Raw genomic sequence first — 15,223 nt, forward strand, 5'->3', positions numbered from 1 at the left:
AGTAAGTGCTTCAAGTCCTCTTCACTTTCAGCAAGCAAAGTTGTGTCCTCTGCATAACGCAGGTTGTTAATGAGTCTTATTCCAATCTTGACGCCCCGTTCTTCTTCATATAGTCCAGCTTCTCGTAATATTTGTTCAGCACACAGATTAAATAGGTATGGTGAAACAATACGACCCTGACGCACACCTTTCCTGACTTTAAACCAATCACTATCCCCTTGTTCTGTCAGAACAACTGCCTCCTGATCTATGTAAAGGTTCCTTAAGAGCACAATTAAGTGTTCTGGAATTCCCATTCTTTGCACTGTTATCCATAGTTTGTTATGATCCACACAGTTGAATGCCTTTGCATAATCAATAAAACACAGGTAAACATCCTTCTGGTATTCTCTGCTTTCAGCCAGGATCCATCTGACATCAGCAATGATATCCCTGGTTCCAGGTCCTCTGAAACCGGCCTGAATTTCTGGCAGTTCCCTGTCGATATACTGCTGCAGCCATTTTTGAATGATCTTCAGCAGAATTTTGCTTGCGTGTGATATTAATGATATTGCTCTATAATTTCCACATTCGGTTGGATCACCTTTCTTGGGAATAGGCATAAATATGGACCTCTTCCAATCAGTTGGCCAGGAAGCCGTCTTCCATATTTCTCGGCATAGATCAGTGAGCACCTCCAGCACCGCATCTGTTTTTTGAAACATCTCAATTGATATTCCATCAATTCCTGGAGCCTTGTTTTTCGGCAATGCCTTCAGAGAAGCTTGGACTTCTTCCTTCAGTACCATCGGTTCCTGATCATATGCCACCTCTTGAAATGGTTGAATATCGACTAATTCTTTTTGGTATAATGACTCTGTGTATTCCTCCCATCTTCTTTTGATGCTTCCTGCATCATTTAATATTTTCCCAACAGAATCCTTCACTATTGCAACTCGAGGCTTGAATTTTTTCTTCAGTTCTTTCAGCTTGAGAAACGCCAAGCGTGTTCTTCCCTTTGGTTTTCCATCTCCAGCTCTTTGCACGTCATTATAATACTTTGTCTTCTCAGGAGGCCCTTTGATATTTTCTGTTCAGTTCTTTTACTTCATCAATTCTTCCTTTTGCTTTAGCTGTTCGATGCTCAAGAGCAAGTTTCAGAGTTTCCTCTGACATCCACCCTGGTCTTTTCTTTCTTTCCTGTCTCTTCAGTGACCTCTTGCTTTTTTCATGGATGATGTCCTTGATGTCATTCCACAACTCGTCTGGTCTTCGGCCACTAGTGTTCAATGTGTCAAATCTACTCTTGAGATGGTCTCTAAATCCAAGTGGGATATACTCAAGGTCATATTTTGGCTCTGGTGGACTTGCTCTGATTTTCTTCAGTTTCAGCTTGAACTTGCATATGAGCAATTGATGGGCTGTTCCACAGTCGGCCCCTGGCCTTGTTCTCATTGATGATATCGAGCTTTCCCATCGTCTCTTTCCACAGATGTAGTCAATTTGATTTCTGTGTGTTCCATCTGGCAAGGTCCATGTGTATGGTCGCCGTTTATGTTGGTGAAAGAAGGTATTTGCAATGAAGAAGTCACTGGTCTTGCAAAATTCTATCATTTGATCTCCAGCATTGTTTCTATCACCAAGGCTATATTTTCCAACTACTGATCCTTCTTCGTTTCCAACTTTCACATTCCCATCGCCAGTAATTACCAATGCATCTTGATTGCATGTTCGATCAATTTCAGACTGCAGCAGCTGATAAAAATCTTCTACTTCTTCATCTTTGGCCCTAGTGGTTGGTGCGTAAATTTGAATAATAGTCTTCCTTGTAGGCGTAGGGGTATTATCCTATCACTGACAGCGTTGTACTTCAGGATAGATCTTGACACGTTCTTTTTGACGATGAATGCAACACCATTCCTCTTCGAGTTGTCATTCCCAGCATAGTAGACTATATGATTGTCCAATTCAAAATGGCCAATACCAGTCCATTTCAGTTCACTAATGCCTAGGATATTGATGTTTATGTGTTTCATTTCATTTTTGATGATTTCCAATTTTCCTAGATTCATACTTTGTACATTCCAGGTTCCAATCATTAATGGGTGTTTGCAGCTGTTTCTTCTCATTCTGAGTCATGCCACATCAGCAAATGAAGGTCCTGAAAGCTTTACTCCATCCACGTCATTAAGGTCAACTCTACTTTGAGGAGGCAACTCTTCCCCAATCATCTTCTGAGTGCCTTCCAACCTGGGGGGCTCATCTTCCAGCACTATATCAGACAATGTTCTGCTGTTATTCATAAGGTTTTCACTGGCTAATGCTTTTCAGAAGTAGACTGTCGGGTCCTGGGTCCTTCTTCCTAGTCTGTCTTAGTCTGGAAGCTCAGCTGAAATCTGTCCTCCATGGGTGACCCTGCTGGCATCTGAATACCAGTGGCAGAGCTTCCAGCATCACAGCAACACACAAGTCCCCACAGTACAACAAACTGACAGACACGTGGGGGCATTAGCCATTAGAGAAATGCAAATCAAAACTACAATGAGATTCCATCTCACCCCAACAAAAAGGCTGGCATTAATTCAAAAAACACAAAATAACAAATGTTGGAGAGGCTGTGGAGAGACTGGAACACATACACTGCCGGTGGGAATGTAAAATGGTACAACCACTTCAGGAATCTACTTGGCACTTCCTTAAAAAGCTAGAAACATAACTACCATATGATTCAGCAATTCTACTCCTTGGAATATATCCTAGAGAAATAAGAGTCTTTACACAAACAGATATATGCACACCCATGTTCACTGCAGCACTGTTTACAATAACAAAAAGATGCAATCAACCAAAGTACCCGTCAATGGATGAATGGATAAATCATGGTATATTCACACAATGGAATACTCTGCAACAATTAAGAAAGATGAAATCTGTGAAATATAACATGCAGGAATCTGGAAGGCATTATGCTGAGTAAAATTAGTTGGCTGCAAAAGGACAAATATTGTATGAGACCACTATTATAAGAACTTTAGATAAAGTTTAAACACAGAAGAAAATATTCTTTGATGGTTACGAGGGTGGGGAGGGAGGGAGAAGAATATTCACTAACTAGATAGTAGACAAGAATTATTTTAGGTGAAGGGAAGGACAATGGACAACATGGGAAGTCAGCACAACTGGACTAAACCAAAAGCTAAGAAGTTTCCTGAATACAACCAAATGCTTCAAAGGCCAGAGTACCAGGGATGCGGGTCTGGGGACCTTGGTTTTAGGGGACGTCTAGGTCAACTGGTATAACAAAATGTATTAAGAAAATGTTCTGCATCCCACTTTTGTGACAGGTGTCTGGGGTCTTAAATGCTAGCAAACAGCCATCTAAGATGCATCAATTGGTCTCAACCCACCTGGAGCAAAGGAGAATGAAGAACACCGAAGACATATGGTAAAGATGAGCCCAAGAAACAGAAAGGGTCACATAAACCAGAGACTCCATCAGCCTGAGACCAGAAGAACTAGATGGTGCCTGGCTACCACCAATAACTGCCCTGATAGGGAACACAACAGAGAATCCCTGAGGGAGCAGAACTGTGGGATGCAGATCTCAAATTCTTATAAAAAGACTAGGCTTAATGGTCTGAGACTGGAGGGACCCCAGAGGTCATGCATGGTCCGCGGACCCTTTGTAAGCCCAAGATTGGAACCATTCCTGAAAACAACTCTCCAGACAGGGACTGGACTGCACTATAAGATAGACAATGATACTGGTGAGGAGTGAGCTTCTTGGCTCAAAGTAGACACATGAGATTATGTAGGGAACTCCTGTCTGGTGGCGAGATGACAAGGGAAGAGGGGTACTGGAGCTGGTTGAGTGGACACAGGGAATACAGGGTGGAGAAGAGGAGTGTGCTGTCTCATTGCGGGGGGGAGCAGCTAGGAGAACACAGCAAGGTTTGTATAACTTTTTGTATGAGAGACTGGCTTGATTTGTAAACTTTCACCTAAAGCACAATAAATAAACAAAAATAAATAAAGCCTGCATATTACGGACTTACATAAAGTAAAAGATACAAGTTGACACGGGAAAAAAATATATCACTTAGTCAAAATTTATTTCAGTGCTTGAAAATATTCAGACTAATCAAATTGTTACTACTGTAATTTTGTGTAATAAATATTTAATATAAAACTTTTGAAAGTATAAATGCAATACTATTACCTGACCCCTAAATGACACACTAAGATTTTCGAAGCGGTGGCTATTTCATAAAACGCGAGGCGACAATGAACACAGCAAACAACTTTCACACCTATGAAGACATGATTAGCAGCAAGCTAGTCAAACAAAACACACACAAATCTGTTTTCACATTTTACATGTTTGTTTTTAACTTTGTTTCATAACGCCATTCATAATTTAGGCATCTTTCAAGTACTGGATTTCTAACATTTAAAATTACCAAAACCAAAATATTATACATTTCCTAAAAATTTTAATAATAAAAAAAAAGAGCCATAAACTGCTTTGTTTACCACAAATCCATACACCATAAAGTCAAGCACAATTCAACTGAATTTATCGACGTTTCCCCCTGCTCTAACATCAGGAATAAGACATTTTTCTAGACATTTTGTAAGTATTTTTATTAAAGTCAGTTCTAATTCATTAATGCTGATTTAGGGGAAACTGATTTATACTGAGTTGCTATCACCTTTAAAATTACCACCTACATACTGCCCCTGCCCCCCAAATCTGGTGCTAAGATGAATGATGACACAGTGTACTACTTGAGTGGCCCCAAACAATCTGCAATCTTAACTTCCTAAATATCCAAAGATTTCAAATTTCTGCCAATATGAACAAGACTCAAGTGCCCAAAAATCACAGTTAGGAGGAAAAATGCATAGGATGTAGTTTAACTGAAACTTTATTATCTATGCCTTTTCCCTCAGCTACAAGCACTATTTAGATCGGCATTAAGTTACATTGCTACAGTTGTGTATGCACAGAGTTTGGATTTGCTGAGGACCATACAATTACATTAAAAATAAATAACCTTTTATTTTTCATTGTTTCACTGGCTCTTAGTTTCCCAGGGGGCGGGGGACAACCATTTTGTGTTCCTTAAGCAACTGGTGCATGTAAACGAACTGCTATGCGTTAATTTAAATCTTGAGGAAACCTAAAGATGAAGTCCCCCTGCCCAAAAAAAAAATGCAGTACAGATCTACATGGTAATCACTGTCCACACTGTGAAAGGATGAAACACTACAGACACACTCCATCTCTTGCAAGTGTACAGCTGTAAGATATTCTAAGTTGACAAAAACTGATACTGGCAATCACTTAACGGAAAAAAGACCAAAATCAAGAAAAATGTTGAACAAGGATATCTACTCTTAAAAAGGAGAGAGAAGTGTTATCCAACACAAAAATGAGGCCTATAGATTTGAAAAACATTCATTTTCCTTTGTCTTAAAAAAACAATCAACAAATGGTAGGAGGAGGGAGTCAAGAATTGAGTTAGAACTGAGGCAGGTTTATAAAAAAAATGGATGAGCACAATGTTTTGAACTCATAAAGGAAATGACTAAAATGAAATGTCGCCAAGTTTCCAATGTCTATAATAAAATATGTAAATGTACAATACATCAAAAATACAAAGTATGGATTTTCCCCCTTAGGTTTATAATTAACTCCCAAACCTCTGTTTTTAATGCATGTACTTCCATAAGCCTTTTCTGTTTAGCTGGATGTGCCACACACGTACAGATATGCTGGTATCTTACCAGGAGAATTACCCTTCTCATCTCAAACTAGTTACCTGCCTTCGCATCCAGACTAACATACACTTTATTTCCATCATAAGAATATAAGATCTTTCTAGTGGCATATTTTGAAAAGATTTGAAAGTTTTCATTAACATAATACATAAAAAAGAGCCTTGATTTTTAAATGAATCTTTTTAGTATTGTGGCATGATGGGTTTTACAGTTGAAGCATAATATAGTCACTACATTGTAACATTTAAACTAATTCACAGCTGTAGGAAAATGTTTGATTTTTAAAATATGACCAAGATGAGACTGCAGAGTTATGAACAGTGAAATACCAGGAAAGAGTGAATGAATAAATAAGATGATTTTTCAGCAGTGGCCATTCAGTATATTGCTTTTCGGAACCCGGAAGAAATTGTCTTCTTTTAGTTTCAAATGTTCTGGTAAATCTAGTCGTTTCTTAGCTTCCTCAATATCACCGTGAATTGCTGAAATAAGCGACTCTGCAGAGAGAACATTCCAGGGAAAGATAATTCAGTAACTGCCTTTAAGAAAAATCTGTAATACTCAAAGTGAAAATCTTACTGAGTAGACAAAACTGAAAAATATATAGTAAGCATGAACTAAGTTCAACTTGCTGCTATAAACCCCATTTTTGGGGCTTTATGTTATAAGGAGCCCTGGTGGCACAATGGTTAAGCACTTGGCAATAAGCCAAGAAGTCGAGCGTTCAAACCCACCAGCAGCTCTGTGGGAAACAAGACCTAGTGATCTGCTCCTGTAAAGATTACAGCATAGGAAACCCTATGGGGCAGTTCTACTCTGTCACATGGGGTCACTATGAATCAGAATCAACCCAACATTTGCACACAACATATGTTACATGTAACATATATACTATATATATACAAAGGTTTGGTTTTTATTGTGAAAAACCGCTAATATACTTTTTAACTTCTACATTGTTCAGCCTCTCCCAAAAACTCACAGGCTGATAGTGTCTCTGGCACAAGGTGAGTGCCCAGGAAATACTTGTTCCACCCCTTCTTCCTGACTTACATAAACAAAAGTCAATGGAACACAAAAAAAGTGCCTAATTTTCTTCCTGCAATTAGCAAAAATGTACATTGCAAATTACAAATTAATATTCATGATCTATTCCCCTCTGTATTTACAGTTGTTAAAAAAAAACTACAATAGAATTAAAACTTTCACATTACACTAATAGAAATCTGATACCATTTATTTCAAATGTTTTCTGACAGACTGTTTCTCATGCTTTAAGACATTTCCAAAGCATCCATTCTGCATCAGAGTGTTAATTCTACTTGTTAAATATGAAAAGGAAATAAAGACTTCACAAGCTACTGGAGAGAAGCAGCATTACATAGGGTGGTCAAGAACTCAGGCGCTGAGGCCAGCCTGTTCGGTTTGAATCTAGGACTCCATCACTTACGTGTGTGACCCTGGGCAAAGTGCTTAACCTCTCTGTGCCAATGTCCTCATCTGCATAACGGGCAAAACAATTCCTACCTCACATGCCTGTTGTCAACATGAAATTAGTTAATTCACGAAAAGCATTTCAAACAGTGCCTGCACACCCGAAACGCTCAGGTGTCGCCTGTTCTGCCTTCATTAGTAGTAGTGGCAGCAGAGGTAACTTTAGTTGCAGCAGTATTTTACACAGATCTGAACAAGAACTCACCCAAAGAATCAAAGTTCTTTTCTGGTCTCAGGTAGCCAACGATGGCCACGTTTAAGATTTCCCCATAGAAGTCTTCTTTGAAAGTATGTATGATATGAGTCTCCTACAGTCAAGAAGTGTTAGAAGAAAATATTAAAATGTGAGAAGACATACTTCAGATCTTTGTGTTTATGCTGAGTTAATTTAAAAGAACCAATCAACCCTCACTAAATTTTAAGACTTATGTACTTACATTTTAAGCACAGTTTTTCCTAAATTCTTCCACCAATCCTGTTTCTGTCCCTGCCCTTACATTTAAGCACTAAAATCAAGAGAGGTGATATGTTATACAACAAATCTGGTAAGATTTACTGTTTACAGAAAAAGTAGACAGCTACCAAAGGAGGCAGAAGATGTATCAAGAAGAAACAGTTGAGCAGACATCAAAGAGGGAATGAGCAAAATGTGAGCTGTTCTACAGGGAAAAAAAAAGGTTGTAAGGCCATTCAGAATCCGCATGTCTCTAATAAACATCAAGTTATGGAAACCTCTGAGGGTTAGGCAGACCTGAAGACTGATGCAGGGACAACAGCGCCAATGCAGGTTTCTGATCAAGGAGTGATGGGACAAACAGGTACAGACATGTTGGAGTAAAACATTGCCAGAGGGAGATGACCTCCTAACACCCATCTAGCTCAGATACATCATCTGCACCTGTAGTAGAATCCCAAAAAGAAGAAATCCAAAACACAGAAAGTCCAAGTAGGGTAGGAGACCAAACACAGATACAAGCCAGCAGAGCTTGGACTAGGATGGTGACACTGGAAATGGAGATGTTTAAGTGTAAACATTTTAGAAACACGTAATTTGGTATTAAAAGTATATTTTGAAGCATATGACTTTGGAAAAATCTAATATATAAAGCGATCCCAAAATAGCTATCTCAAATCAGCTAAGAGTACAGTTACTCAGAATAACAGAGATAGTAAGAGCAAACTATACTTAAATATGATGTCTTATTTTAAATAAATTAAACATGAAAACCTAAATCCAAAAATTAAGAGTTTATATTCTTAATTAAAGTGGCAAGTTCACCATGTGCACTTAAACTATGATTCAGACCAAAAAAACCAAAGGAAATTTCAAACAGAACTTTTAGATTAAGGTGGGTTTTATTTTTTTCTCTTAAAATAATAAAACATTCTAGTATTTCATAACTTTTTTTGTTTGGGTAAAGGACCCAAGGATCCTCTGAGGTGATTAAAATGGGTTCTCTCCCCGAGTAATCTAATGTTAAACTTTGTATATGATGCGATGGGATTTATGGATTTTGTGAAGTCTATTTTAAAAATCTGATTTAAATACGGATAGGACTTTTCTTATAACATAATCCTCATTAGAGCTTTGACTTTACCAGATTACTAAATCTAAAATCACTTATATAAGGGTCGGAAATTATATACTATACTAAGCTCAGGGTGTTGAAGAGAAGATGTCAGATGGCTCTTAGCTGAAAGCAGAGAACACCAGAAAGATAATTACCCGTGTTTTATTGACTGTGCAAAGGCATTTGACTGTGTGGACCATTACAAATTATGGATAACACTGCAAAGAATGGGAGTTCCAAAACACGTAATTATGCTCATGAGGTACCTGTACATAGACCAAGAGGCAGTCATTCGAACAGAACAAGAGGATACTGTGTGGTTTAAGGTCAGGAAAGGTGTGCATCAGGGTTATCTCCTTTCACCATGTCTATTCAATCTAAAAACTGAACAAACAATCCAAAAAGCTGGACTACAGGAAGATGAACGCAGCATCAGGATTGGAGGAGGTCTCATTAACAAACTGTACTATGCAGATGACACAACCTTCCTTGCTAAAAACAAAGAGGACTTGAAGCACTTACTGATGAGGATCAAAGACTACAGCCTTCAGTATGGACTGCACCTCAACATAAAGAAAACAAAAATCCTCACAATTGGACCACTAAGCAACATCATGATAAACAGGGAAAACACTGAAGCTGTCAAGGATTAATTTTACTTGGATCCACAATAAATACCCATAACCTATTAACTTAATCTAACCGTTGCCGTCAAGTCAATTCGGACTCACAGGAACCCTACAGGACAGAGTAGAACTGCACCATAGAGTTTTCAAGGAGCACCTGGTGGATTCGAACCACTGGCCTTTTGGTTAGGAGCCACAGCACTTAACCACTATGCCACCAGGGTTTCCTCAATGCCCACAGAACCAAAAAAACCAATCCTGCTGCCGTCAAGTTGATTCCAACTCATAGCGACCCTACAGAAGCAGGAGTCAAGAAATCAAATGACACATTGCATTGGACAAATCTGCTGCAAAAGACCTCTTTAAAAGTGTTATAAAGCAAAGACGTCGCTTTGAGGATTAAGGTGTGTCTGACTCAAGCCATGGTGTTTTCAACCGCCTCATATGCATGCAAAAGCTAAACAATGAATAAGGAAGACAGAAGAACTGATACTTTTGAATGAATGTGTTAGTGAAAAATACTGAATATACCATGGACTGCCAGAATAATGAACAAATCTGTGTTGGAACAAGTACAGCCACAGTGCTCCTTAGAAGGAAGGAGGGACCACTTCCTGGATGAAGGACATCATGATTGGTAGAAGATGAGTGAAAAAGACGAAGACCCTCAATGAGATGGGCTGACTCAGTGGCTGCTAACAACGGACTCAAGCATAACAATGATTATGAGGATGTTACAGGACCAGGCAGTACTGAGTTCTGTTGTACACAGGGTCGCTATGAGTCAGAACTGACTCGACAGCACCTAGCAACAAAAATGGGATTGGATACCTTGCCAGTAAGGCAAATGAAGTTTATAGCACTTGTTTGGGGGTGAGACCACACATATAAGGTTAATAGAACCCTTATGAAGGGACTGGTCAGTTTTGCCATCCTGCTAGGCTTAAGATGAGCCATCCCAGAGGCAGGAAGGAGAGGATCTCACCACCACCAAGGAACAAGAAGCTGGAGCAGACGATTTCCTTTGGACCTAGGATCCCTGCACTGAGACCCGCCTAGGCCCAAGAGACAGAGAGACAGCTGTAACACTAAAGATGGCAAGACAGCAAGAAACAGTAGCAGCAGAGGCAGCAGAACCAGGAGACTGGCAGGAGGCATTTCGGTGGGCTTCCTGGCCCATGGAGTTGAGAAAGCTGAGTGCTTTCAGGCAGGGGGCTTACTAGCGGAACGCGGTGCCTCTGGGCACTTCTCAGCAGAGCTAAAAAGCTTTATAAACACTTGCCTGAGCAGGGCAGAGGGTGAGCGTCAGAGAGAGGCGTGCCTGGGCACAGCTGTGAAGAGGCTGTCCTGACAGAAGAACTGTATTGTGAATGTTCCTGAACCTGAACTGTAACCTGGTACTTCCCTAATAAGGCCCATAACTGTAAGTACGGTCTGTAAGTTGTGTGGCCACTGCAATGAATTATCGAACCCAGCAGTGAAGTAGAGCACGTGGGAAGGGCAGCTGATGTCAGAATTGGTAAAGATGGTAGAGAGAGGGGGCATGTCTGACCTCTGCCTCACAGGAATTAGCCCTAGGATGTGGATTTTGATTCTCCTTCCCCCCTTGTGAAATTAGTGGAGGTCAGCCGCCACTCCCATGCCATTTTTACAACATGGAATTGCATGGTGCTAATAAAATGCCTAAGGTGTCCTGGTGGCACAATGGTTAAGTGCTCAGCTAACCAAAAGGTTGGTGGTTTGAACCCACTAGCTGCTCTGTCACAGAAGGATGTAGCAGTCTACTTTCATAAAGATTACGGCCTTGGAAACCCTATGGGGCAGTTCTACTCTGTCCTAAAGTGGCGCTAGGAGTCGGAATTGATGGTATTGGGTTTGGTTTGGTTTTTAATGACTCAGGGTGGGTCCAGCAACACCATAAATCTTAGGGTGGTAGCTGGCCATACCAGAAAGATCAACTATGCTGGTATAAGAGGGTTGGAACTCGGAGGCAAGTGCTGTCAGTGATATCAGCCCAATCTCAGGGAGGAGCGAGGGGCTGGAGATCAAGCAATGAATCGATCACCCATGCGTATGTAACAGAATCTCAGTAAAAACTTTGGAGATCAAAGCTCTAGAGAGCTTCCCTATATGGCCATAATCGATGCTAGGAGGGTAACACATCTCTGAGGATGGAGGCTTCATGTCCATAAGTACCCTAGACTTCGTCCTACACAACTCTTCCCATGTAGGTTTTCATGTATCCTTTCCCTGTAATAAGTGTGACCGTACATATAATAGCTTTCCATGAGTTCTGTGAGTCTTTTTAGCAAATCATCAGACATGAGGGAGTCTGTGGTTATCCCTGAATTTGTAGCCAACTGGTCTGAAGTGAGGGCTGAGTCTGTGCAGCATACCCAAATTCACTGTAGACTCCAACCACATACCATATTCAAAAATGAATTTGATTAGAAAGGTAAATCAAGCTTTTAAAATAAAACAGATGAATATTTCCATGGCTCTGGAGTAGGCAAGGATTAAAAGCACTAACCATTATAACAGAAAAGCGATGAACTGGACAAAAGACAGAACTGAAAGAGTAAAAAAAAAAAAAAGAACCACAAAGTGTGGGAGAAGATACTTGCAATATATAGGTTCAACAAAGGAACTCTACGTGGAATACATTAAGAATATTTTAAAATCAGTAAGTCCAATAACCTAGTTTTGAATACGCACTTCATAAATGTGTGTTATAGAAAAAAAAAAATAGCAAAAAGAAAAACTCTGAAAGGTATGAACCTCCTACCAATAGAAAACTGAGTTTCTCTTAACTATGGAAAGACTTACAAGGTATTACTTAACTGGCTCTACAGTTGATATTCCTGTTATTTGAGTAGTTAATAAAAAAGAGATCATGGGATTAGCCTCCTCTCCCTTTCTCCTCCCTCATTCTACAGAAAAGTATTTTGTGTTCTTTCATCAATTCTCTTCTTTATCTCCACCAACAAATAATTTTCACATCCTTAATACTCAAAAATACTGATCAAAATGTTAAGTAGTTTTATGCCATTTCTATTGTTTCTATTGGCACTTAGCTCTGAGGTTTTCTATCTTCAAAGACAGTAGAATTTAGATAAATGTCAAAATCTGCTGTTGCCACACACACACACACACACACGTCCACTGACCAAAAAACTGTCACATCTAGTCCCTTGGTAGCACTACCAGCTGAAAGGCTGGTGGCTGGAACCCACCCCCAGGCGCCTTGGAGTTAGGCCTGGGGATCTGCTTCCAAAAGGTCACAGGCTTGAAAATCCTATGGATCAGTTTTACTCTGCACACATGGAGTCGCCATGAGTTGGAATTGATAACAGCAGATAAAACCCTTAAGCTGTGTGGGTCTTGTGAAAAGAACATAAGGCAAAGCAGTATTAAAAAAGAAAAACAAAAAGCCAAACCAAAAACACCTTGTGTGAACATGGTCTTGCAATCGTATCAGAAAACACCATCCCTGTAGTAAGCAGTTCTACCCTAACAGGGTTACCAAGTAACTAAATGGTGAACAAACTGCATTAACTAGAAAGCTCAATTTTATGAAACAAGCTTTTTAACGCGAAATACGTTATAAACATCACTGCACCCAAGACTAACTCTAAATAGTCATCTCATTGTCTGTTATGGTACAGGGCAAAATACAATTCTTACCATGGACTTCTTCGTATTCTTGTAGTAGGGGTTCCATCCTATGCTCACCACCATCTTGTGGACATCTCCACTTCCAACACTGGCCCAACCATAATAAATGCCAGTGGATACATCAGCTGGGAGATTATCTACTACTTGTTCAGGAAAATTAGCTACACAAAATAAATAAATATTGAGTGTTAAGAGTCTTATATTAAATATTTATAAAAATCACACACAAGGCTAGTCTAAATCATTAAGTGGACCACCTTCCTCTGACTTTGCCTGTGTTTACCAATCCCACCCTTCCATGTTCTGGCTAGGATTTCCTTCCCCTCTTCACACTGATAGCTTAAGAGCAAGGTTATAAATGTGAAAGTGATATACTAATTACCGTGGTTATAAGATTACAGTGTTTACTAAACCTCTCCAAAAAAAAAAAAAAAAGCACTCAGAGTAAGAAAACAGGTACATAAACAGGTGGGTTTTTAGACCTGATCTTTGCTGAAGAGGTTATGAATCACCTGAGAAGATTCTTTGGTAAATACACTTGCCTGAGTCCGCAGATTGATTTAATATGCCAAGAGGCAGACGTGGAACCTATTTTGCTTTGCTTTTTCTGAAGGCCTCAAGGTAGATGATTGTAATGCATGTACCAACCTCAGAACGACAAAGACCAAGACTTGGAACATTTTTATTTCCAAGAACGAATTAACTGTAGTCAATTCTTGAATACTAAAACAAATGCAGGCAGACCAAAAAAGGATACGCTTCTTATTCAACTCTACTTGTATTAACACTTGGATACTATATAATAGCGGATTTTAAGAAAAAAAAACCTTAAAGGTGGCTTGAGCATGCTGGTGCACACTACGTTTCGCAACCCGCAAAATGCGTGTTAGGTTTGGCCCCTGTATCCTCGCTGGACAAAGAAACGAGAATGGGGAATCCCGCGGCTGAGCCCCGGCTTCCTCTCTACTGCGTGTCCGACGCTGATCCCCGGGGAGCTGGCGGACAGGCGCAGGGCGTGCTCCCCCAACCCGACCACTGGTCCTCCGCTCCCAGAAGCGAGAACAGGGGACAGGGAAGGCAGTCGCCGAAGCCCGCACACCCTGAGGCCCCACGACCCGGGTCCAGGCCCCCCGACATGACCCGGCCCCGGGAGCTCTGACTCGCCCCGCACTCACCTGTGGGGATGCCCAGCTGCTTGGAGCCGCGGCCGAAGCCCCGCACCACCTGGCCGCGGCAGAAGTACGGCAAGTGCCTCATGACGCCGCCGGCTTGGGGCGCGGGCTGCGGCCCGGACCGCGCGTCCGGAGGAGCCGCCGTCGAGGCACTGCCCGGACCCCCGGACCAGCCGGGGGACACGGGCCGAGCTCGGCCCGGCGGGCGCACCACAAGCCGGGCTGGGCCGACAACGCGCGGTGGCCGGTCCCTCACGCCGCTGACCCAACAGAAGCCGCCGGGCGACTCAACAGCTGCGTCTCCACCCGTGCAGCAGCGGCGACGGCGGAAGTTATGTGCGGGCGTGGGCGGGGAGCGCGGCGGGGGCGGGCCGGCCGCGTGAGAGGTCCCGAGCCCACCCCTTCGGACGGGTGCGCTTGCGCTAGTTCGGCTTCCGTAGCCCCCCTCCGCCGCGTCCCCGGCGTGACCCCGCCCCCAGCGGCAGAGAAGGCGTCGTCCGTGCGCCAGCCCAGCCCTTGCCCTGCGGCTTTGCGGTCTTCCGGCCAGCGGCGCGGAAACGGGGCGGACATCCGCGGTGCAGTTTACGGGACGCGGAAGCATCGTTTCCCAACCGCTTTAGCTCTTCATTCCCCTTCCTACTTTAGATCACAGTCCTGACGCCAAAGTGAGTCATTCTTTAGTTCCTTGGCAACCGGGAGGTTGACGGTTAATCACTCATTCCTTCTTGAAACAAAGCTCCGACATCCCAGCCCAAAGATCACCTCTTCACAGAGGCTTTTCCTGAACACTGTACTGGAAATGGCCCTCCTCCCCGCCAGGCCACGGCCTGAAGTTATAACAATGTAAGCTCCAGGGGATCAGGTTTGACTCCATAACGTTACAACGTTACAACCCCAGTGTCTTGTAAAAGGGTACAATGAT

At 41.7% G+C, this 15,223-nt stretch overlaps 1 protein-coding gene across 1 annotated transcript; it reads right to left on the reverse strand.

The window, feature by feature from the left end:
* Window positions 1-4,053: 4,053 nt before the first annotated feature.
* Window positions 4,054-14,738, reverse strand: RFK (riboflavin kinase). Its single transcript, XM_049895221.1, has 4 exons — window positions 14,305-14,738; window positions 13,139-13,290; window positions 7,463-7,565; window positions 4,054-6,260 (listed from the first exon to the last, which is right to left on the reverse strand). Exons 1-4 carry the CDS (start codon window positions 14,384-14,386, stop codon window positions 6,127-6,129), a joined length of 471 nt encoding a protein of 156 aa, XP_049751178.1. The 5' UTR covers window positions 14,387-14,738; the 3' UTR covers window positions 4,054-6,126.
* Window positions 14,739-15,223: the final 485 nt, after the last annotated feature.

This window comes from Elephas maximus, chromosome 9, assembly GCF_024166365.1.
Source record: "Elephas maximus indicus isolate mEleMax1 chromosome 9, mEleMax1 primary haplotype, whole genome shotgun sequence".
Classification (NCBI taxonomy): Eukaryota; Metazoa; Chordata; class Mammalia; order Proboscidea; family Elephantidae; genus Elephas; species Elephas maximus.

What these genes read in the sequence shown, in the direction of transcription:
- RFK (XM_049895221.1), bottom strand. Translation starts at nt 14,386, where the DNA reads ATGAGGCACTTGCCGTACTTCTGCCGCGGCCAGGTGGTGCGGGGCTTC. An exon ending in GCAGCTGGGCATCCCCACAG is followed by an intron (nt 13,291 to 14,304) that starts GTGAGTGCGGGG and finishes TATTTTGTGTAG; the next exon opens with CTAATTTTCCTGAACAAGTA. An exon ending in AAAGAACTTTGATTCTTTGG is followed by an intron (nt 6,261 to 7,462) that starts GTGAGTTCTTGT and finishes TTCTCTCTGCAG; the next exon opens with AGTCGCTTATTTCAGCAATT.